The sequence below is a fragment of the Stylophora pistillata genome, chromosome 11 (assembly GCF_964205215.1).
Source record: "Stylophora pistillata chromosome 11, jaStyPist1.2, whole genome shotgun sequence".
In the NCBI taxonomy this organism is placed as follows: Eukaryota; Metazoa; Cnidaria; class Anthozoa; order Scleractinia; family Pocilloporidae; genus Stylophora; species Stylophora pistillata.
This window is the reverse complement of record NC_142529.1, coordinates 15,092,478-15,114,978: the sequence shown is the minus strand read 5'-3', so window position 1 is coordinate 15,114,978 and position 22,501 is coordinate 15,092,478. Positions and strand designations below refer to the sequence as shown.

The 22,501-nt window shown below is 37.1% G+C and overlaps 1 protein-coding gene across 2 annotated transcripts in view; it reads left to right on the top strand.

The window, feature by feature from the left end:
• The window catches only part of LOC148720226 (fibroblast growth factor receptor 1-like), a 34,152-nt gene that overhangs the window by 444 nt on the left and 11,207 nt on the right, over positions 1-22,501 (top strand). The window contains exons 1-8 of one of the 2 annotated variants that reach the window (XM_088739654.1): positions 2,488-2,627; positions 3,742-3,912; positions 9,486-9,659; positions 10,354-10,626; positions 11,100-11,423; positions 11,601-11,864; positions 12,045-12,329; positions 13,078-13,326. In XM_088739654.1, the coding sequence (XP_088595780.1) occupies positions 3,879-3,912; positions 9,486-9,659; positions 10,354-10,626; positions 11,100-11,423; positions 11,601-11,864; positions 12,045-12,329; positions 13,078-13,326 (1,603 nt within the window). In that variant the 5' untranslated portion in view covers positions 2,488-2,627; positions 3,742-3,878. Of the gene's footprint in view, positions 1-2,487; positions 2,628-3,741; positions 3,913-9,485; positions 9,660-10,353; positions 10,627-11,099; positions 11,424-11,600; positions 11,865-12,044; positions 12,330-13,077; positions 13,327-22,501 lie in introns of those variants that run through there. The other variant, XM_088739653.1, reaches the window with a different exon arrangement.

Here is a 22,501-nt window from a genome sequence, read left to right as displayed (position 1 = left end):
GCTGGTGTGGTCATCCTGGGGAGCATGGGAGAGCTGCAATGTAACTCGTGAGGGTGGATTACAAAGACCAGTGCACAGTTGAACTATTCCCTCTCTACAGTGGGGTGGAAGGGATTGTCAAGGACCTACTCTCATGTTGCAACACGTATAACTGGCTAAGGGAGAGTCAATAGTCAGTGTTTTATATCTCCCATCCACAAAACCCAAACAACGGAAAATTTTAAGCTTTACAAAAAAAGGAAACAAGAAACTAAAAATTACCAAAAATGCTGTGACAATGAAAGAAGTGTATTAACCCAAACAGAAGTACTAATTTATGCGGTAAATTAATTCCTCAATAATTTTTCCTACTTTTAAATATAATGAAAATGTCATAAACATGTGGGGTGAAGCAGGTTTTCTGTTTAACATGCGAGACAAACATGCTGCAACACTTCCTTCTGGTGTTATTATAATAACAACCTCTTGTTCTTTTTATGGTATAAAAATTGTGCTTTGCTTGTAGCCAAGTGCAGTCTTTGACTGTTTATTTTTTCCAACACCAGCCATCTGTTATTTTTATGAGCACTAATTTTTCAGGTTAAGGTGCTCCATCCCCTTTTTTGCCAATTTACGTGATTTTCTAGATATTAATGTGCAGGATTTGTAAGGTTTTTTACTATATGCTGGTATTTTGATTTGGTATTAAGCTAAAGTTTCTTTCTCACCTTATTCTCTAACAGTAATTGGCGGTACATATATAACGTATATGTGCACGATCCTTCGCAGTAAAGCACTATTTAAGCAATAGTGAAAATCAGACCTGAAAAAAATTCAGGCCTGTACGGGATTCGAACCACTAACCTCTGCGATACTATTGCAGTGCTCTACCAATTGAGCTAACAAGCCAACTGAGAGCAGGCCATCAAATTAATTGGACATAAACCCGTAGATGATAAATCAAACAACAAACATATGAAATACATATATATGAACTGCGGTTATGAAACGTATATGTGCACGATCCTTCGCAGTAAAGCACTATTTAAGCAATAGTGAAAATCAAACCTGAAAAAAATTTTGGGCCTGTACGGGATTCGAACCACTGACCTCTGGGATACTAGTGCAGTGCTCTACCAATTGAGCTATCAAGCCAACTGGGAGCAGGCCATCAAATTAATTGGACATAAACCCGTAGATGATAAATCAAACAACAAACATATGAAATACATATATATGAACTGCGGTTGTGAAACGTATATGTGCACGATCCTTCGCAGTAAAGCACTATTGAAGCAATAGTGAAAATCAGACCTGAAAAAAATTCAGGCCTGTACGGGATTTGAACCGCTGACCTCTGCGATACTAGTGCAGTGCTCTACCAATTGAGCTAACAAGCCAACTGGGAGTAGGCCATCAAATTAATTGGAGATAAACCCGTAGATGATAAATCAAACAACAAACATATGAAATACATATATATGAACTGCGGTTATGAAACGTATATGTGCACGATCCTTCGCAGTAAAGTACTATTTAAGCAATAGTGAAAATCAGACCTGAAAAAAATTCAGGCCTGTACGGGATTCGAACCACTGACCTCTGCGATACTAGTGCAGCGCTCTACCAATTGAGCTAACAAGCCAACTGGGAGCAGGCCATCAAATTAATTCAAATTGACCTTTCAGATTTCAAATTTTTTTCAGGTCTGATTTTCACTATTGCTTAAATAGTGCTTTACTGCGAAGGATCGTGCACATATACGTTTCATAACCGCAGTTCATATGTATTTCATATGTTTGTTGTTTGGTACATACCGTATTTATTCGCCTATAAGCCGAGCGATTTTTCCAACAAATTAAACTGAGAACAGGTAAATTCTCGCCAAGGTAGGGGTTCGGCTTATGGCCGAGTATTTTCGCCAAAAATATTTACGGGTGCTTAACAAGCTTCGAAATTCAATGTTTATTCGACTATTAGCCGAGCGATTATTAACAAACACAAATTTCCGAGATCACGAAATTAGTGATCTTAGTGCGAAGGCTGATGGAATGGCGCTTTTTCCATCTCTGCTACCAACCCAGTGAGGCTTTGAAGTCTGGATCACTGCTCAACTTTTTCGCATTTAGCCGTAGAATTAATCCGCTTACACCAATTCCTTTAAAAGATAAAAGAGATCAATTTGACTTGTTTTGACAACATGAAAAACTGGCCAATCAGAAGCGGTCATTCCCACGGTTTGTGTAAACATTGCAACACGATCTGACAGATATCAGCTGATCGAAGCTTTTCATTGTTTTAAAGAAGCGAAAGACTTACCTTGACTCCTCTGCTCTGAAAACCAGTCCAGTAGTGTTTGATCCAATTCAGGATACTTTGGCGAAAAGCAGCCCATCGTCTTTCGCTTTGCTGACATTTTAAGCTCACCATTAAACAGGTTCGCTTGATCTTTTAGCCAGCGACGCACCATCGATTCACTGATTCCGTAATCTCTAGCGATCTCGGAGTTGTTCTCGACGGCCTTTGCTTCAGCAACGACTTTTAGTTTGAACGCTAAGTTGTATGAAGAACGACGAACTTTCGGCATGATGATCGATTACGATAACTTTGAAAGAGAGCGATTGCTCGAGACAGGATTCTGAACTCAGGTGAATGTTTTGTTATGTCACGCATGGTTCTATCTATTTACACATTAAATTCAACTTATCTGTGATTTGTTGTTACTTTCAATTAAACGACCAATAACAACTGAGTAAAATAACCTACTTTTTCTTTGCATGTTTCCCGAGAGGGAAGCTCCTTTTGTTTTCGGTTTATGTTAATTCATCTCAGTTAACGACACGCGTGGAGTACTTTGCAATTATTAGGTCTCGGCTTATAGCCGAATGTTTTGTGTTTATTTTTTATTTCAATGCAACAACTGCTGACATGAAGAAGTTTAGGGTCTCGGCTTATAGCCGAGATCGGCTTGTAGGCGAATAAATACGGTATATAATTATATGTCATTTGCATGTTGGCAGGCAGTTTTGCATTTCAATTGCAGAACTGCCTAGAGCATATTTAATCAGTTGATCTTGTCATCCACTGATATAATGATAGTTTATGGTGACTGGTCATCCTTGGGAACATGGGAGAGCTGCAATGTAACTTGCAGGGGTGAATTACAAAGAGGAGTGCTTTGTTGTACCAGTCCCTCTCTACAGTGGGGTGGAAGGGATTAACAAGGACCAACTCTCATGCTGCAACATGTATAACTGTTTAAGGGCGAGTCAGTACTCAGTGTTTTATACCTCCTATCCACCAAAACGAGACAGTGGAAAAATTTCAGCTTTATTAAAAAGGAAACAAGAAACTAAAAATTACCAAAATTCTTGTAACAATGAAAAAGGTGTGTTAACCCAAGCAGAAGTAATCATTTGCATGGCATTTCCTGAATAATTTATGTGATTCAATTTTTTTTGAAGTTTTCTTGCTTTTAATGTAATGAAAATGTCATAAACATATGGGGTGAAGCAGGTTTTCTATTTAACATGTGAAACAAATAGGCTGCAACACTTCTTTCTGGTGTACAGTTATTATAATAACAACCTCTTGTTATTTTTATGGTATAAAAATTGTGCTTTGCTTGTAGCCAAGTGCAGTCTTTGACTGTTTGTTTTTTCCAACTTATTCCTTACGTTTGTTTGATTTGGTTCCAAAGTTAAAAGGACAAGCAGTATAGTCATGTTAAACTGTTAATCATGTTAATTAATTTGATGATAGTTGATGGTGGTTGGTCCTCATGGGGGTCATGGGGGAGGTGCAGTGTAACTTGTGGTGGTGGATCACAGAGACGATATCGCAGCTGTACCAATCCACCGCGAGTGTGGCCTGGAGAGGATTGCCAAGGACTTAGTCGCATGAACCAAACTTGCAACACAAATCATTGTCCAGGTAAGAAGAGTGAGTAATCAGTGTTATGCCAGCCATCTGTTATCTTTATGAGCACTAATTTTTCAGGTTAAGGTGCTCCATCCCCTTTTTAGCCAATTTACATGATTTTCTAGATATTAAGAGCATTAATCCGTGCAAAAATCAAACATTGTATGGCAAAGTTAAGAAACTAAAATTTGTTGTTCTTTTGCGTACAAGTAGCCTTTAGAAAGTAGACAATTGTTGTGCAGTTTATTTCCTTAAAAAGTTATTTGCTTCCGAAAAAATGGAAACATTTCGTTTTTAGTCCTGGGATCAATTTGGCAACACCGAACAGGTTTAAAATAGGTCATGATTCACTCAACTCGCGTATCAATAAAACTGCGCTAGAGAAAGCTATCACAGTTCCAAGTTATTGTACAACTTTTCATTGTCTAAACACTGTGATTTCATAAGGATTAGATTGATTCCAGTATTCAAGAGAAGTCAAAAGCTTATAGCTCTCCTGTGTTGCATGAAACGGTAGGCGAAAAACAATGATAATTTTTAGCATGTGCCTTTGCTCAGAATGTTGTAAGATTATGACTGATAATACTAGAGTTGATGATCTTTCAGAATATGTATAGTTTAGTTTGGGGAAATGAATTTGGAATTTTTTACAATTTTTTGAAATTCGTGAAGAAAGACAAAAAAATCCTGCCATCCTGTTGTGTACTTGTGACCATCAAGGCATTGATATAATAAGAATTAAAACGACTCCGATGCATATATTAATTGAAAGTAAATATAATAACCATTACTCAAATATTATATTCTTAGCTGTTTATATATATAAGTCCGGAGTTTCAGTCTGTTTTGCCGTTTTCTTCATTCTGCGGTGTCTGTAAGTTTGACATCTGCACCGCCACTTTTATGTTGCAGCTCAATAAAAATGGATGCTTCTGAAAACGTCTAAACTTTGCAATTTGTATTCCTTGTGTGCTTGATATGACGTGTTGGTGTTCTTTGCGACAAAATTCATTAAAACACTGATTGAGCCGACTATATAGATTGTATGCAAATTTGATTCACTTGAATTTATAATTAAATTAGCATAGAGGCCAAACGAGCTTGAGTGACAGCTGAATTTGTTCATGGAGTGGGGGGCGGAGAGGAAGTATGTGGTCTTTCTCTATAATGCATTACTTTAGGGTAGCAGATTTCTCTTTAGATTGCTGATAAACTATTTTACCAAGAATTTATCTTTCTTGTTACTTACTTTTGCAGAATCGAACACCTCAATTTTATGTAACTAAATTAACCTCATTAGTGCATGTTTTTTTTCCCACGTGAGCTAAATAAAAATTCTAAATTTAAGAAAGACAATACTTTGCGTGTATAGTCAGCAGTTCACAAATTTATCATATTATAATGTCGCGCTACGCAAATTACATAAGGTAAAACCATCGAGACCTCTTTCCTGTTTTGAACTGATTTGATTGAAAACTTCGGAACAACAATTTTCAAAAACAAAAGAAAAGAGACATATGGCTTAGAGACCCAATCTTGGCCATTGAGAATACCTTATCCGTACCAATTACTGTCACGAATTCTTGCTCAGCCTGATATGCAAATTTTGTGGTGCTTTGTGAGCAAGACGTAATTTACATAGTCTCAAAACGGTCCGTGGTAAAAGCATGGGAACACATGCTTGAACTAGTTGGCTTTATTGTCAGCCCTTTTATGGTTTCCTTCAGAATTTTCAGAAAATTTGTAGTAACAGTATAAAGAGTACAAGTGTGAAAAGCGAGCTACAAAGAATTCATTGAAAACTAAGCTGGTTTTGATAGAGGCTGCAGCGGCGGGCTCAGTTCTCTGTTCATGATAAACCTCACGAATGAAATTAACCAAACGGTAAAATGAAGCACTTTGAAAATTTGAGAATATCATATCCTAGTTGGGGTCAGTATATTTGCATTGTTCTTTACGCTTTTTGAGTTGCCATGATCTCTAAAACAAAAACGATTTTGTTTTTGTTAATGGTCACGTATACACAACATGGCGGGATTTTAGGTATTTCGTTGACGATTTTCAACAAATTCTTAAAAATCCCACATTCCTTTCCACAAAGTAAAATTCACATTTACTTTGAAAGATCGTTAACTCGGGTATTGTCATTCTTAATCTTATGAAATTCTAATCAAAGGTGCATGCTCAAAATTATCCTCACTCTTCGCCTACCGTCTTACGTAGCATGGGAGAGCCATAACTTCTTTACTTCTCTTGAATACACAGATAAATCTAATGTTTAGGAAATCATGTTGTTTAGACCATGGCAAGTTATACAACAAATTGGAACTATGATGGCTTTTTCTAGCAAAGCAGTTTTTGACAAGCGAGTCAAGTGACTTTTGCACCCCATTTGTAAGCATTTGGGATCACCAAATTGTGCCTAAGGGGAAAATGGCTTCCATCATTTTTCTCAGGAATTAACAGATATTTCAAGGAAAAAACTGCATGGCATTCACATACGGAAAGAGTGCCATATAACCCCAAACATTAATTATGAATTCCACTTCTTTGTATTTTATGAGAAAACTTTAAAAACAAAGTCTACTAGTCTGAATGCATAATTAATGTATGGGGTTATCTGGTACTCTTGCCTTCATATACTTTCTAAAGGCTATCTATATGCAAAAGACGAGTGAATTTGATTTTTTCAGCTTTGCTGAGGATTTGCAATTTTGTTTGATTCTTGCACGGATCTGCTCTTAATGTGCATGCAGTAGTTGCTATGTTTTTTACTATGTGTCGATATTTTGATTTGGTAAAGTTTCTTTCTCACCTTATTCTTATTTGATACAGTAAAAAGGTTATAATTATATGTAGCGGTTATAAATTAATGACAGGAAGATCATTTCACTATTACTCTGACTTTCATGCAGCTTGTGCTGCGATCGTTGACGGTTTTTGTTTCTTTCAAACAGTCTGACGATCACAGCGCAAGCTCCATGAAACTCAGAGTAATGGTGGCACGATCTTCCTGTCATTAATTTATAACCGCTATTGAAATGCTCTACAACCCACATCAAGCACTTTTTCACAGCCACAACTTCTCCTTGTCTGTTTTTTAATATATATAGGCGACCTCTGTAACATATATATATAGGGACCTCTGTAAGAATTTTTTTGTTGAATCTATATCATTTCTCAGCTTTCAGACGGACAAAAATTACACCATTCACTCTAGACTCTCTTGTGATTCTAAAAATGTGATTTACTTGGCTTCTTGAAAGAAATGTCGCCTACAATACGTGGGATCTACTAGTACCGACTTTAAAGTTAGATTTCGAAAGCACAAATCTGCTATGCTCACAAACAAAACAACTTATGAAGTAGCGATACACTTTAACTAAACCCCACACACCCTGGACGATTTTTCGTTCCAATGCATTGATCAGGTACAGGCCTCTAGTGGCTCTGAAGAGATAGATAGGCTTTTAATCACAAAAGAGGCTTATTGGAGTGCTCAGTTGTTCTCTTTGGCACCCCATGGCTTGAATAAAAGAAAGGAATTTCATTCAAAAAATAGAATTTGCTATAAATAATTAATTTTCCATCTTATATTAGGCACTACTGATTGATTGTTCAAAGGCCCTATTCTTGGATTTTTTCGGCCCTTTTAAGGTGTGGATTGGGCTCAGAGGCCCTGCCAAGGGATCTTATTATGATTAGTATCATTTAAGGGCCCCTCCAGGGATTTTGCTGCTAATTTGCCCTTTCGGGCTCCAAAGGCCTTGTTTTGGGATTTTGTTACGGTTTATAGTTGTAGTTAAAAGTGGGCCTCCCCCTTTTTTAACTTGCCTCATTGCTTCTTTGCAATTGGTTACGCCACTCATTTTAACATATTTAGTATTCTTATCTCTTAGTTTTTAGGGTTTGTTTCTTGTATTTTGTCCATTGCTTTCTTTTTAATTAGGTTTCTTGTTATCTTTTTATTAGCACCAATTCATTAGTTGTTATTTATAATTACGTATTCATTAGCACTTCGATCTTATTTAAAGTGCCACTATGATCAAACTTTCGCATTGCCTTTTCTTTTCACTTCTGGAAACTAGAAGTAAGAAACACTTACCATGCCAAGTTTAATCGCAAAATTCTCACGGGAAGTATGATTATTTCAACCTTGTTTTTCGTTTTTGGTCGCCCGCCATTACTCAATTCAAAACTGGCCGAGTGTGGCAAAAAGAGTTGGCACTAGTTGGAGCCTTTCGGAAGTGACGTCATATGCACAGCTCAACCTTAAAAAAAGTGGCTAAATTTGTATGCCATTTGGAAGAAGAATTCGAGGAAGAATACATCTTATAAAATGCCTAGAATTTCCACTGTGGAATCTCTCACAACACACGAAGCACGATGCGAAAGTGTGCATGGGATGTCACAGGTCAACTCATGCGTAAAACCGCTTTTCAGTTCAGTCGCTGGCTCTCGGTTGCGAGCTGAGTAATGGCGGACGGGTTTTTCGTGAATTTCGGCCAGCTATATATCAAGGCTTATTTCGCTTCCATCGACCTAAAAACTATCACATAGTACAATTCTAAACATATTTACTTGATTGGCGCTAAAAAATGTCAAAACCAGAGAGTGACAAATTTTCGTCGTAGTGGCACTTTAATGCTCTCTTTTTTTTATTTCAAAAGTTGTAAATATCTGAAGGTCTCGGACCGAAACGTTTTTTATTAAAATGTTTTATATTTTTTATGTCAGAAGTTGTCCATCCTCGCAATTTTTTAAACTCTCTATATATAGATATATATATAGAGTGTCTGCACTGCACTGACGTGTCAGTGTCAGTGTCTGCACTGCAGTACGTGTCAGTGCCAGTGTCTGCACTGCACTGACGAGACCCACATAGGTCGAAACAGTGTGCACCCTGTCTGCAGTTATATATATATATATATATATGTCATTTGCATGTTGGCAGGCAGTTGTTCATTTCAATTACAGAACTGCCTAGATTTCCTCGTGCCTCATTGAACGAGCCTATCCAAGTTCCTTTCTCACCTTACTCTTATTTAATACATGAATGAATTAGCCATATGCATAGCATTTGCTAATTGGCAAGCAGTTGTGCATTTTAGAGCATATTTAGTCAGTTGATCATGTTAACCTCTGATACCATGATAGTTAATGGATTTTTGGAGATAAAGTAATAATTAATCGTTTAGCTTGTGGAATTTTGGCAATTTTCTTTGAATTATGTGATTTTTCATGAATTGTGCGATTGGATACGATTTGAGGTCGATTGTTCGAAATTGCAACATTGCGTTCTATCAGGGTCTCTGAAATGAGAACTAAAAATTACCAAAAATCTTGTAACAATTAAAAAAAGCGTATTAACCCTGAGGCAGAGGTAATAATTTACGTGACATTTTTTCAGTGATATATGTGTTTTAAGTTTTTTTTTAATTTTTTCCAGCTCTTTATTAGAATGAAAATGTTGACTAGGCAAAGTAATAAATCCTAATTTCGGAAAACAAAGTAATCACAGTGTCTTCTCCCGGAGGCAAAGTTTGGAGTTGTTTCTCATCTGCTTGTTATTGAAACATTGTCAGTCAATGGCGGTTGGAATGAGTGGAGTGCTTGGAGTATCTGCTCAAAAACAGTCAGTGGTATACAGATAAGGTTTAGAGAATGTTCTAATCCAGAACCAGCATATGGCGGGGAAAACTGTGATGGGAGCAGAGCAGTTGTGAGACAATGTAACAACATATCCAGCTGCTGTGAAGGTAACTCATACAGATAGTGAAATCAGTGTGTGTGAATTGTAATTATATGGTGCAATATTTATGGAAATACAGACATCAGAGTGTAATCTTTGTTGAACCCCATATTTAATGGCTAATTTCTTTAAAAGCCTTTGCCTTTTAAGTTACTTCATAATAGATTCACCTTTTCCAAAATTATCATTAACATTACGTTGACACTTGAATATTTAAGTTCTAGTCATTATTAATGTTATCATTATCATTCTCACACCTATTATTATCATCAGGATCGTCATCTTTATTGTTTTGTCTTAGCATCCAATCCCATACATTATGTCTTGCAAATGTTTTTACTATTTTAATTTGGTGTCATCATTTATATGCATTTACCACTAAATTTTCTTGAAAATTACTTCTTAAATATTCCATTTCTTGTTGAAATATAAAATGTCTGATGCTAGCAGTATAAATTAATATTCAGTTTAAATATTCAGTTTCTTGTTGAAATATATAATGTCTGATGCTAGCAGTATAAATTAATATGTTTTTGCCATGGGCTAGTAATTGTTTCTAGACATCTACACCTAGAATTGGAATTCATTTGAAACTGAGTGCCTATCTAAGGGAATCATTCACATAACAATTAAAACATGTTGAATGAATTAAGAAGGCTATTTAAAACAGACTTGCAATTTTGTGTTATTTCTTCTATCAGAATTTCCACTGCGCTTTACAACGGAGGGGAACCCATCAGTTGGCACAATGGAAATCTACACAAACAGCAGCTGGCAAAAGCTTTGCATCAGTAACTGGAATAAAGCTGAAGAAGATTTGATGTGCATGGCAATGGGATACTCTAACAGCAGTTACTATGGAAGATGGTATGAAGACAGTGACAATGAATCAGAGACATCTATTAACTACAACTGCACCACCATTCTGACAAAATGTGGAGAACACTTCTCAAACAAATTGCAATTGTGCAAAGGTAATGATCAATTATGCATTTTGGACTCTAGTCATATCCGCTTCAGTCTTCTACATGGCATTCTAGTTGCATGGTACCCTTATAGACTTGATCAATATTTGAGGTGATAGACCTCACTAAAACATTCTTTCTTGCTTTGATCAGTAATAATGTAGTAGCCTTTTTCACAAAGATTGCTCTTACTGTTAAAAATATCACAAATTAAGAAAGAAAATTTGACTGTTTTGTAGGATTAATTTAAATTGTAACTGAAGATGTAAATAAAGACCCAAAGATGATACCCAGACAACTGCCTATCAAAGAACCCTTCAACCATATTGGATATCTTAACCTGTTTGGTCACACCTTGACTTTTTAAATTTGTCTATAATCATGCTATCTCCCTCTTTTATCCATAGTTTCAATCTTTTTCTTAATTTACTACATAATTAACATACCTTCACTAATTTCTCAGTATTTTGTGACTTTATAAGTTCCTGTTCGCTTGAATGGTGCAAATGTAGAGTATGGTGGAAGAGTGGAAGTATTTTACAAAGGAAAATGGGGGAAAATATGTGCCAATGGATGGGATTTCAATGATGTCAAAGTTATTTGTCGTCAACTTGGCTTTGAAGAGGCTCTTGCTGAATTCATTGGCTCAGACATAGAGGGTGAGAACATTACTGCTGTAATGTTTGATGTTTCTTGCACTGGAAACGAGTTAGAACTTGCATCTTGCACTCGCTCTGATGGAAAGTTGCATGTGCCAGGTCAATGTCAAGGAGATGGCAAAGGTTCTCAAGCACTGTGTCAACCAAGTAAGTAAGGTATTTATAATGCCCAGATGAAAATTCCTGAACATGACCAGTTACTTGTTTACAGTGTTTGCAACAAGGATTAAGATACTAATAGTTTTACAATCCATAGCTAGCTAGTACCAAAAAGTTTAAACAGAATGAACTTATCATTGTTCTATTTGAAAAAATTTCTTTCAGAGAACAAACAAGTAATGGGGAAAAAGGAACTTTTCTTTGATATTGGTAGCAATGAAAATCTTCACTGCGCAATACTTAACAAAACCAGTTTTGCAATGTGGATTATTAATGGTAAAAAGATGCAAAATAGAACTTCTCCTTCTGAGAGGGTCAAGACCAAAAAAGATGGTGAGCTGGTCATAGAAAATGTGCAGTTGTCTGATGGAGGAACATATGAATGCCACAGATTGGAATATGTTCAGTATTACACAGTTTATATTAATGGTAGGTAAATGGTTTTCAACATACTGAGAAGGCATTAATTTTAGAGTATGTTAAAATACATGTAACTGTACAGTAAATGTGACCAGCATTCAGCATATAGACAAAGTACAGACTAGGCGACATTTCTTCAATGCAGCTACAATTTTGGTAAGTGGTTGTCCTCATTGTTTATTCCAACAGCAAGATTCACTGAAAACACTCAAGGTGAGCAGAGCCTTACTGCAGACATGTTTGGAATTATAAACTGTAATGCTGAAGGAAAACCACCTCCACAGATAACTTGGAGCAAACAAGGAAGGAATTTATTGCTTAATGGGGGAAGATTTTCTCAAATGCCCAGTGGCAGTCTACACATTGATCCTGTTCAACCTGAAGACAATGGAACATACATTTGTACCATGAAACAGAATAAAGGACCAAGTAGGGTCACAAGTGCACCTAAGAACATACTTGTGTCTGTTATAGGTAGGTGAAGCGTTGGCAAAATATAAAACTGTTAATTGTATCATTACACCATACTACCTGTCTTAAAAGTTGAGAATTTAGTCCCTAAAGTAGTGCAGTTACAACATTTAGTGCTGATAAAATGGGTTCTTCATTTAGCTTACTGAGGTTTAAAACAATCTTTGGCATTGTTCTTTTTTTGTGTGTAAGGTCTTTAATTTTTGCCAATATGCAATCCTGTAAGGTCAATAATCTGTTCTTGTTGTCCTTCAGCAGCAATGTTGAAATAGATACAAATTAATCGAATAAAGCCTTACACTGCTGTAAAAAGTAGAATGTTTTAAAAATCCTAGCTTTCACCAATCGGCAATAGCATCATCAGGGAATATTTTTTTAAAAAGTAAAATGTTTTAAAAATCCGAGCGATCCCCGATCAACAGCATCATCAGGAATATTTTCTTATCCCTGATGATGCCGTTGATCGGCGAAAGCTCAGATTTTTAAAACATTTTGCTTTTTACATTTTAAGGCTTCATTCGATTAATTTGTATATATTCCTGTAAGGTCATTTTATGTAATCCATGCATTTGTTTTTAGCTGTCTGAAAAATTAACTTCATCTGGTTATTCAAATTAGTCATGTCAAAATGCATTGTCCATTTTGTAGATTGATAGTAGTAACCCAAAAGATAACTGCTTTCTAGGAGACTTATGTTATGTGTGTATGACCGTGCCAATTTGTTTGAACTTTGTTACTTGTTTATTCAAAGTTCGACCAGAGGTGAATGTTTCAGGAGCAAGCAATCTCATCAGAGAAGGAGACAATGTGACTTTGACTTGTAAAATCATTCAAGGTCAGCCTCAGCCACAGATAACCTGGCTCAAGAATAACACATTGAAAGGAAACACCAGGTCTCTCTCCCTCGATAATATAAAAAAGGAAGACGCAGGACTGTACACCTGTGAAGCAAAAAATAGTGGAGGCAGTTCCACTGGAAATATTTATATTACAGTTAAAGGTAAGTTTTTAGGTTTAAAACTGCAGTTCCATCATTTAATTGTATAGACTGTGGCCTGTTGGATTCTGGAGTAATATCTCTGCATGGGTTCAAGGGGTGGCAAGTATCATTGTGTTGTTTTCTTGAGTGAGGCAACAGTACCTATTCATTCATACATACTGCTCTCCATTCGGTTAACATGTCCACATTTGTCAACATAAATTAACTTTTAAATTTCAAACTCCAAATCTACATAGTACATACAGTGTGTTTGTAGTACTGGTTAACCGTGCAACATAATGTGACCCTTCACAGGATTTCCAGCATAATGGTGATGACATGGGCACACTATTTTAGCACGGTACCCAAAAGAAATTTTCGTTAACACAGTAGCAGTGTGTCACAATGCACTCCTGATTAAAATTTCCTTTTGTTCCATATAAACAATGAACCGTGTTTAGGTTAAACAAAGAAGCGTGTTAAAGGGTGCGAAAACAAAAGTCGTGTTATGCCGTGTCATATTGCACTCTGGTGTGCAAAATATCACGCGTGTTAACTGACACCGCGGAAATACGTTTTGGTGACGTCACAGTGGTCAGTGGTCATCAACATTAGGCTGCCAAGTGCTTCCATGTGTTTGTGGACTAGTTCGATGAAAACATCGGCCTTTTGCAAGGTTTTAAGTCGGAAAATATCCATGATACTTCTCCTTGTTTATTATGGTTGATCCTTTGAATGGGTTTTTAATACTAAAACCACGTCTTAACAAATAGCAGTACAGGGGAGTCATTTTGTTTGGAGTTTTGTGCTGTTTGCTGACTTTAGCTGGCCGTCGTTACGAAGTGCGATCGTGGTTCGCCAGTCGCCCTCGCCTTCAGAATTGTCAAAAACAGCGATAGTTATCCAGACAAAGCAAGAGATTAGTTCTGTAAGATAATTTTCCAGCGAGTCTGAAGACTGGTTGGATTTTTAAGTGTTATTAGCATGAAGCGATACACGTAATTATTGAGTTGCGAAAATATTCACACTCACTTTGCGCCGACTTGCGGTGCCTTTTCATTTTGGAAATCATTCGCTTGGTTGAGAATTTTACTTTTCTAGACTGATTTTTCGCCATTCCACCTTTCTGATTTACTGTGCCTTTAAGAACGGGTGTCCGTAACGCTCGAAACGTCAGCTTTAGTAATCGTTACGGCTGCCAATTGACCATTTCAACTTTGTTGATAGATCCAAATTAAAATATGAAAACATTTGTTCATTTCATATACATGCAGTTTTATCAACAACTTATCTCTCATGAACAGAATAACGCCTGACTTAAGCTTATATAATGGTGATGTTTACAAAGGGAGTGGAAATCGAAGAAATTGTGATTTGTTTGTATTTGAGACCGTCCAGCATGATTGGTTCATTTACAATTTATCTTGAATTAAGTCTTTATTGATATTAATCGATTGTAGATCTCCATTACTTGTCTTTGGTACGTTTGCTTGTACTTGTTACTACAACTGCTACTTTAATTTCCAAAACAGCTGTATTTGTTTTACATGAAAGCATTTTCAATGAAACCCACTTTTTTATTATGATTTTTATTATTATTATTATTATATTTTTATAACTCAGTCATTCGAAACTTTTACAGGCACATGTATGTTTACCTGAAGTATATTCCACTACCTTGCATGTGCATTGCATTAATTTATGCAAATAATCAACCACTCTTCTTCTATAATTCATTTTTTTTTTTAGATTAGCTTTGCATAGCTTTACATAGTTTCCATGTGCTTAAGGAATCATATACATCACATGCTCTGAAGCACTGTAAGGATAATTATTACCCGACTCGGGCAGTCAGAGGGCCAATAACTAAAATCAACCAATGAAAATGCTCTAGTGCCGGTCAATATTCTCTCAGTATTGGACCGGGCACTGTCCTGAATGGTCCCGAATGATACCACACTTGTGTCCCTTCGAACTTCAGTCGTATAATAAATTTCTTATTAACCAAGCTTGCTCGGGACCGTACTAGAAGAATATCGGCCCTCGGTCTTTTTTGTACGGACCGAGCGCAGCCAGGTCCGTACTGTCAAGACCTCGGGCCGATATTCTCCCAGTACGGCCCTCCCGCTTGGTTAATAAGATATATTTATGATCCCCATCAGTAATATTACATCATATCCCCACATTGAGAACATCATTATGAAACATTCCTGTTTGACTTGTAACCATTTTTTTTTTCAAGGTGGCAAAATATATGTATATTGCTGAAACTTGTTGAGAATTTCTTATTGACTACAACTAGCGCTGCCATACCAGTGCTCCCCTTCCCTGTAATCAGTTGGGAAAAGGACATCTGCATGGTGCTATCATTGTTCATGTTTGGGAATATCCCATCACTGATTTTTATTTGACTAGATGGGTACAGCAGTACAAGGCTAATTACAAGCTTTTGGTTACTCATGATTTACTGTTAACTGGGAATTGACAGCTGACTTAATCTAATCAATTTTCTCCTGAACATTTTTTAACTTCATTTGTTCGACTTCAGAAAATACTTCTGATAATTTCCCTATGACATTTCTAATTTGGAAGATTAATCATCATAATCATTATGTTCTTTACACCTCCATAAACACCCAACAAGAATTCTTTGTTTATAACTCAGGCATGCAGCTTCTGAATATAAGAAATCAAGTTCAGAAGATAGTTGATTCATTCAAGGCTGTTGCAATATGAGAAAAGACAACACAGTGCCTTATTCACATCGATTAAATTATATTATAATAATTATTTTACCTTACAGTAGTTTTGTTTCTTAAAAATTTGTTTTCTAGTAGTACCAAGATGGTAATGTTACTTTGTGAATCAGGGGGTTAAATAAAGCAGAAGTATCCTGTTAGCTCAGTACATTTTATGTTGCAGATGGCATTAAGTTAGTTAAGAAAGAAAAGAAAAAGCAAAAATAAATAAAATAAAATGATTAGTGAGGGAAAAGCAGCTTAAAAAATAGACATACTACAAATAATTCATAATTATAATGAGATATACTTGTTGGGAAAGTAAAACTATTGCTCAGAAATAAAATTACAGCTTCTCAGAAAAAAAATTACAAACTAAGATGGAAAGTGAAAACTTCTTTATTATCATTATAATGGACATTTTGTACTTAAAGCATACCTCGGTTTATTCTTCCTCTAGTTGAGCCAGTCTTTGTACTTTTGGGGGCTTCAGTCCTATGCATGTTACAGTCGTAGGTTTTTTGGCCAACTATGATATATACAGTAACTAGTGGGGATAGGGTGGCCGTGCTACACGGGCATGTTTTGTCTTCTTTTCGGCGAATCTGACCGAAATGCCGTTGACATGCCCATTTATACGGTTCAAGCCACTGCTTTACAAACCTGATAGTGCAGCGTCCTCGGATCACCGCTTCAACCATTCAAAAATCGTCTCATTTTTAGCCTTGGTGCATAAGCTCTTTTATAAACAAAAATGGTTTGAACCCGGGGGTAACATGTGAAGACGTAGTCTGATCGTCCGGGTGAGTGTAGTCCTGAGAAGGACTGTTGTCGGTGGTAGTGACTGACGTTTCGACAACCTGTGCGGAAGTCATCATCAGAGTCAAGTGAATGATTGTTGTCAGTAGAATGTTCTTATTCCAGTTCGTGTGAAATGATCGGTTGGTTTTGCCGTGATTTATTGGCTGTAAGACTCAAGTGACGTAAGTCGGTCGTGATTGGTCTGTTTCGATCTGTCGGTAAAGTTAGGTCGTTCTTATTTGGTCCTTTGTGATGTTTATGTCGTGAATGAGTCGTTTGTATGGAGAGGGTAGTTGTTGACATCTGTTTAGGGGAGTCTGTTCTAAGTTAGTAAACCAGCTTTCCAGAGTCAGTCGTTGAAAATAGTCAGTGCTGTAGGTTAGGCATTGCGCAGAGTCCCAGTCAATGTTGTGGTTGGTAAGTCGATGGTGTTCAGCAATGTGATTGCTGACATCACCTTTCCTCGTCGCCCGTCTGTGTTCAGTCAGTCTTGGTTTTAGGTTTCTGCCAGTCTCACCGATGTAGGAGGCTTGGCAGTCGGAACAATTGATCTTATAAACCGTTCCCTGTCTATTCCTCGGTTCGTCTTTGTCTTTAACGTTGGTTAGTAACTGACGTAGTGTGGTGATGGGTTTGTGGGCGACGCGGATATTGAAGGGTAGTAAGATGCGCGAGATGTTTTCAGACATGCCTTTTATGTACGGTATGGTTGCTGTAGTCGTAGGGGTTGCGGTGTCGTTTGTTTCAGTAGTGGTAGTGGGTCGGTGAGTGTTTCGTCGGATGAAGTCGTTGTTGTAGTTGTTCTTCGTAAAAACACGGTGAAGGTATTTGTTCTCGTCGGATAAGCTGTCTGTCGAGTCGCTACAAAGCCACAACTATCAGAACTCTAACACGACGGGCACAACTAGTATGCGACTCGACAGACAGCTTATCCGACGAGAACAAATACCTTCACCGTGTTTTTATACTATCTCCACTAAAGCAAAACCTGCATTGGTAACTTATTTTCATCATCGAATCACTGACTCATGTTGTAAGCTTCACCTGTTATCTTCCAATGAATCACAATTTGTCACACGAAACCCATTTTTCGTTTCTCAAAACACGGAAATTTATAGCAAGATCGAGTTTAACCCATTGACACTTACGTGTAACGCGATCTAACACGTGCCTACGAAAAGTCAAAATTTTGGAGAAAGCAAGAAAGCAAACAATGCGCAGTAAATTTTTAAAAATCATTTTCTCCAAAAAACAAGCTCCAGTGAAATAAGACTAATTAAAGAACTTATTTTCGTCGAAAAAAGCAATAGGTGCATATTTCGATTTCTCTCAAAAATCAAGATAAAATCGCTAAATATTTTCGCATGTGTGCAAATGAGCCCGTAGATCATATTTCAAACGGGAATATGCAAATTTGTCCGTGAGCGAAGAGATCTCAAGTTCCATGGAATCCAATTAATAAGGAGGCAAGACTAAACTGGCCAAGAAATATTTCGGAACGACAGATTTATTCAAAACAGTTTTTTGATTTGCTGTTAAAAGCGAAAACGTGCGAATTTCTTACGTTTGCAAAGCCCACGCGGTAAAATTCATCATGCTTAGATCGTTGTTTACTTACCTTCAAGGCCAGAAATTGCGCTGCGTTACGTTGAAAATTCTGAAAAACTTTGATTTGACGCAAAATCCTCTATTAAACAATACTTTTTTAACACATTGTTGCTCGAACATAATATTTACTGAGCCATCGAATCGTCAAACTGTCGTTAGGCCCTGCTTGAAGTCAGCGTACGGTGAAAGCATTTGGCTAGGAACAACTTTTTACATAGGCTGTCTTTATGCTTGAAGTCAGCGTACGGTGAAAGCATTTGTGCTAAGAAGAACTTTTTACATAAGCCGTCTTTTTCGCTACAATTCTTTCAATGTGTAGTCTCCCTCGCAGCCGTTTTAGTCTCGTCACGCAACGCTCCTCCCCACAAACGGCTGCTCACATTCGAACAACATTCCATTCCCTTTGTTGTCTTTGCACCAATGAGATCACTGATATCGTTTCTTATGTGACCAATCAGAGCACAAGAGATTGTAATAAATATGATTATTCCCGCGTTTTCAAATTCTGCATTTCATCGTAGTTTCTTGATGGAGGAAAGCCGAAAAAGGTTTTGGAAAGTGATCGCTGTTTTATTTGTTCCACTTAAGTTGAGAAAAAAGAAAAAATTTATGTTTTCGGAAAAAGTTCTTTTGATTTTCCAGCGATTTTTAGTTCCTGTCTGGATGTGAGTGTGAGCTGCTATTCAGCGACCAGCGAGTTTTCAGTTTGTAAAGCTTGCTACCGACGATTGATCAAGCTAGTACAAAAAGGCCTCTGATCATCTTGAAGAGCTCAAAGATGAATTGAAGGGAATCTTCAAGGATCGCGAACTTCCCAGAACGAAGCGCTTATTGAAGGTTGAGAGCGACGGTGGAGAAATCCAAGCTTCGTGCCGTGGGAAATCCTGGAAATGTTTACAATTCGATCCGATCAGTACCACTTGTACTTCTACAAATGCTACAGCCAATTCTAGTATTTCTACCGCGATCAGCCAACAGATACGTTATACTCCGTCAAGATTTCATATTGGCTCTATTGGTGTGTCTCCTATTCGAAGTCATCCAAACGGACTTGCGCCAGAAGCTTTCCCTGGTCAACCGGCGGTAAGAGCCCCGTGCGAAATTCCTCAACCGATACTTACTTCTACTCCAATCGCCTCAAAAGCTGCTTCCAATCATCGTACTAACACTAGTGAAACTTCAAAGACATTTTTGAGCGTCCAGTATCCTAGTAAAACTATGAACAAAACCCTCTGTGGAAGCTATCAGACCATTGGGAAGACTTTGGCGCACGGCGTACCTTCACAGATCGCAAATGCCGTGATGAAAAGTCCAACGCTTAGAAATCACGTCATTGAAAATGTATTGAAAACTTTTTCCAAAGAGGTAGCGGCGTTGTGCTCAAAAAAGAATCCTTCAATTTTAAGAAAATCTGGCGAAGAAGATCTGGCCAAATTCGACTTGCAACTTCTCTGCAACGAGTGGAAAGAGAGGGCTCCACTGTTCTACTCGTTCTTGATGACTTCTGCAGCAAACAAAAGGACCAAAGAGTGTTCTTGGTTTTCAAGCATTGCCATAGCAGGGTCAGTACTTTTAAAGCAAAGGAGTGAGAAAATGGATGCAACTGCTTCGGTGCTTGGCGTACTTCTTAAGTCAAAGTCAGTCGAGGTAAGTTATAGTAGTTATTTTATTGCATAATGCCTGATGGAATATGTGTACGGTTCCATACCGGAAGTGCTAAATTAAGTGAGATGTAAGTCTCTTTCATGCTCGATACGTTTTAAGAAAAACCGTCTGCTTACATATAATAAATAAAAATCTTCCCAGTTAGACGCGACGGAAATATTACCGGCACGCTGGAATGCAGGAACTTAGTCTCCCTCGCAGGCGTTCCGTGAGACTAGAAACTGCTGCGGGGGACACTAGCAGGGAATGCAACCCGGTGATATTTGCTTTAAATTTAAACATAAAATATTGCAATGCAATACCAAAAAGTGGTAACATATTAAAATTGCTGTATTTAAAGCGAACATAAAACCACAATTAATTAGCTAAGTTCAGCTTATGTTGATGTATCAAACATGGAAAAATAAAAAGATACAAATATTTTTGAAGGGGGGGATGACTCCATCAGTTAAATACAAATAATGAATTTATGTAAGCACTAAAAATAGTCATAGCCCTGTCATATTTACTGAAAAATGTATTATAGTATGACATAAACCTAAAATAACAATACAAACCACCCGCAGTTACAATAGAAAGGGCATTTTTATGACAACTTTATTGTCTACAATTTACTTATAGAATTCTTGCCATGTTTTGTTTCTTAATATTCAAATTATTATTCCTTCATGAAAACTTAAGTGATAGAGAAAACCAAAAAGAAACAAAAATGCCATGTTCAGATTCGACTCACCAGTTTTTGTTTTGTTTTTTTATTTTTTAATAAAAGTTAACAAGCCATCTTGTGGTTTTACAAGTAACATGCTATCAAATATTCCTCTCCAAAAGTATCTTTTCTAATTACTTGTTTATGGCGAGATAAAAAGAACCTTTTTCGCTTATACATTTTGTTTTCACAACATAGAACATGTGATGATACTAAGGAGATTTGATCCTTTGTTTTCTTCATTGAAAAGAGTACATGCAAGCATGAATATGTCTGCACATACTCTTTTTAATGAACAAGACAAAGGATCAAATCTCCTGCGTATCATCACATCATCTTGTTATGAGGATCGCATTATTTTTACTGAATCTGTCACGCAATCCCAGACTTTTCTAGAATTATCTATAATCTGTAATATTCCAGAAACTTCTTTCATGTGACTCGGCAGTTTCCAAAAATAGTTCAACTTGTAATACACTATAAATAGTAATAGAACATTCTAGATAACTAAAGTAAATGTATAAAAGCTGGCTTGTGAGAAGTACAAAGGAGACTTGCCCGAGGGCTTACCCTCGTGGCTTGCTGACTGAACTTGTGGAAGCTATGATGTGACGAGGCTATGACCTTTTGACCTTGCGATATCCGGAGAGAAGAAAGAGATGAAAAAGACGATAGCCGAGAAGGGAAAAAGATAAAGAATACAGAGTTCGCTATGAAGTCCTCCGAAAGAATTTGTGTGCACGGAAGGAAAGTCATGAATGAAGAAAGCCAAGCGCTGTGGTCTTCTGTCGGCGAATGTTGCAATTGGAAGTTGATGAAGACGACGATCACACGGCATGAAGGATTGCAAGCCTGCTTTATGAACTGCTTAACTTAATCTCTAACCTAAGTCAATTAAACAATGTAAAACTAATTAAATAATAGTTAAAATGGGTAACTGCTTGTTGTTACATTTTTGTTGCGTGCCATATATCGTACTCGGGAGTTTATTTTCATATATGCTTTGTTAGCGGACATTTCTTGGTCATTTGTGCACATAACAATCTGTATTGGGAAAACAAAATATACAAGCAGAAAAGGTCTATTGCTGTAAGCTGTTGACAATTTATATTATTTAACCTCTTTAAAGAAAGCTCATAAAATATATCACATTTGTCTCATGGGTTACGTTACATGAACACTTAACAGGTTCACTTTATTTTGTGTAGGAAAGATACACAGTAACCTATGTACATATTTGCTCAACAGGCTACTATCTCCAGATTTAACAAGATGAAACTGACTAATGCAAATTTCAGTAACCTGAGAAAACTTGATGAGCTGGGTGAGAACCATGATGTAGATATTGTCCAAGCAAAACAGCAAATTTCAAACCAAAACAGAGATTTGAAGACTGCTCTAGAGAAATGCAATGCTGTTGTTTCAAGACATGCTTCCCACACCCACTGTTCTACTAAATGTCATGATGAAATCCAGTCAGCTTTGAGGGAGAAATGTGTGCTGAAAAAGGCAGCTCACCCTGGCTTTGTCATCTCTTTTGACAACTTGGACATTCACTTGGATCGAAAGAACAGGACTATGGAGTCACAGAACAAGGACTTCCACTGGGTAAACCAGCAGATGGTTAAGAATAGAGTTTCTGGGGCCATGCTTGATTCTTCAGCACCAAAAGCAAATC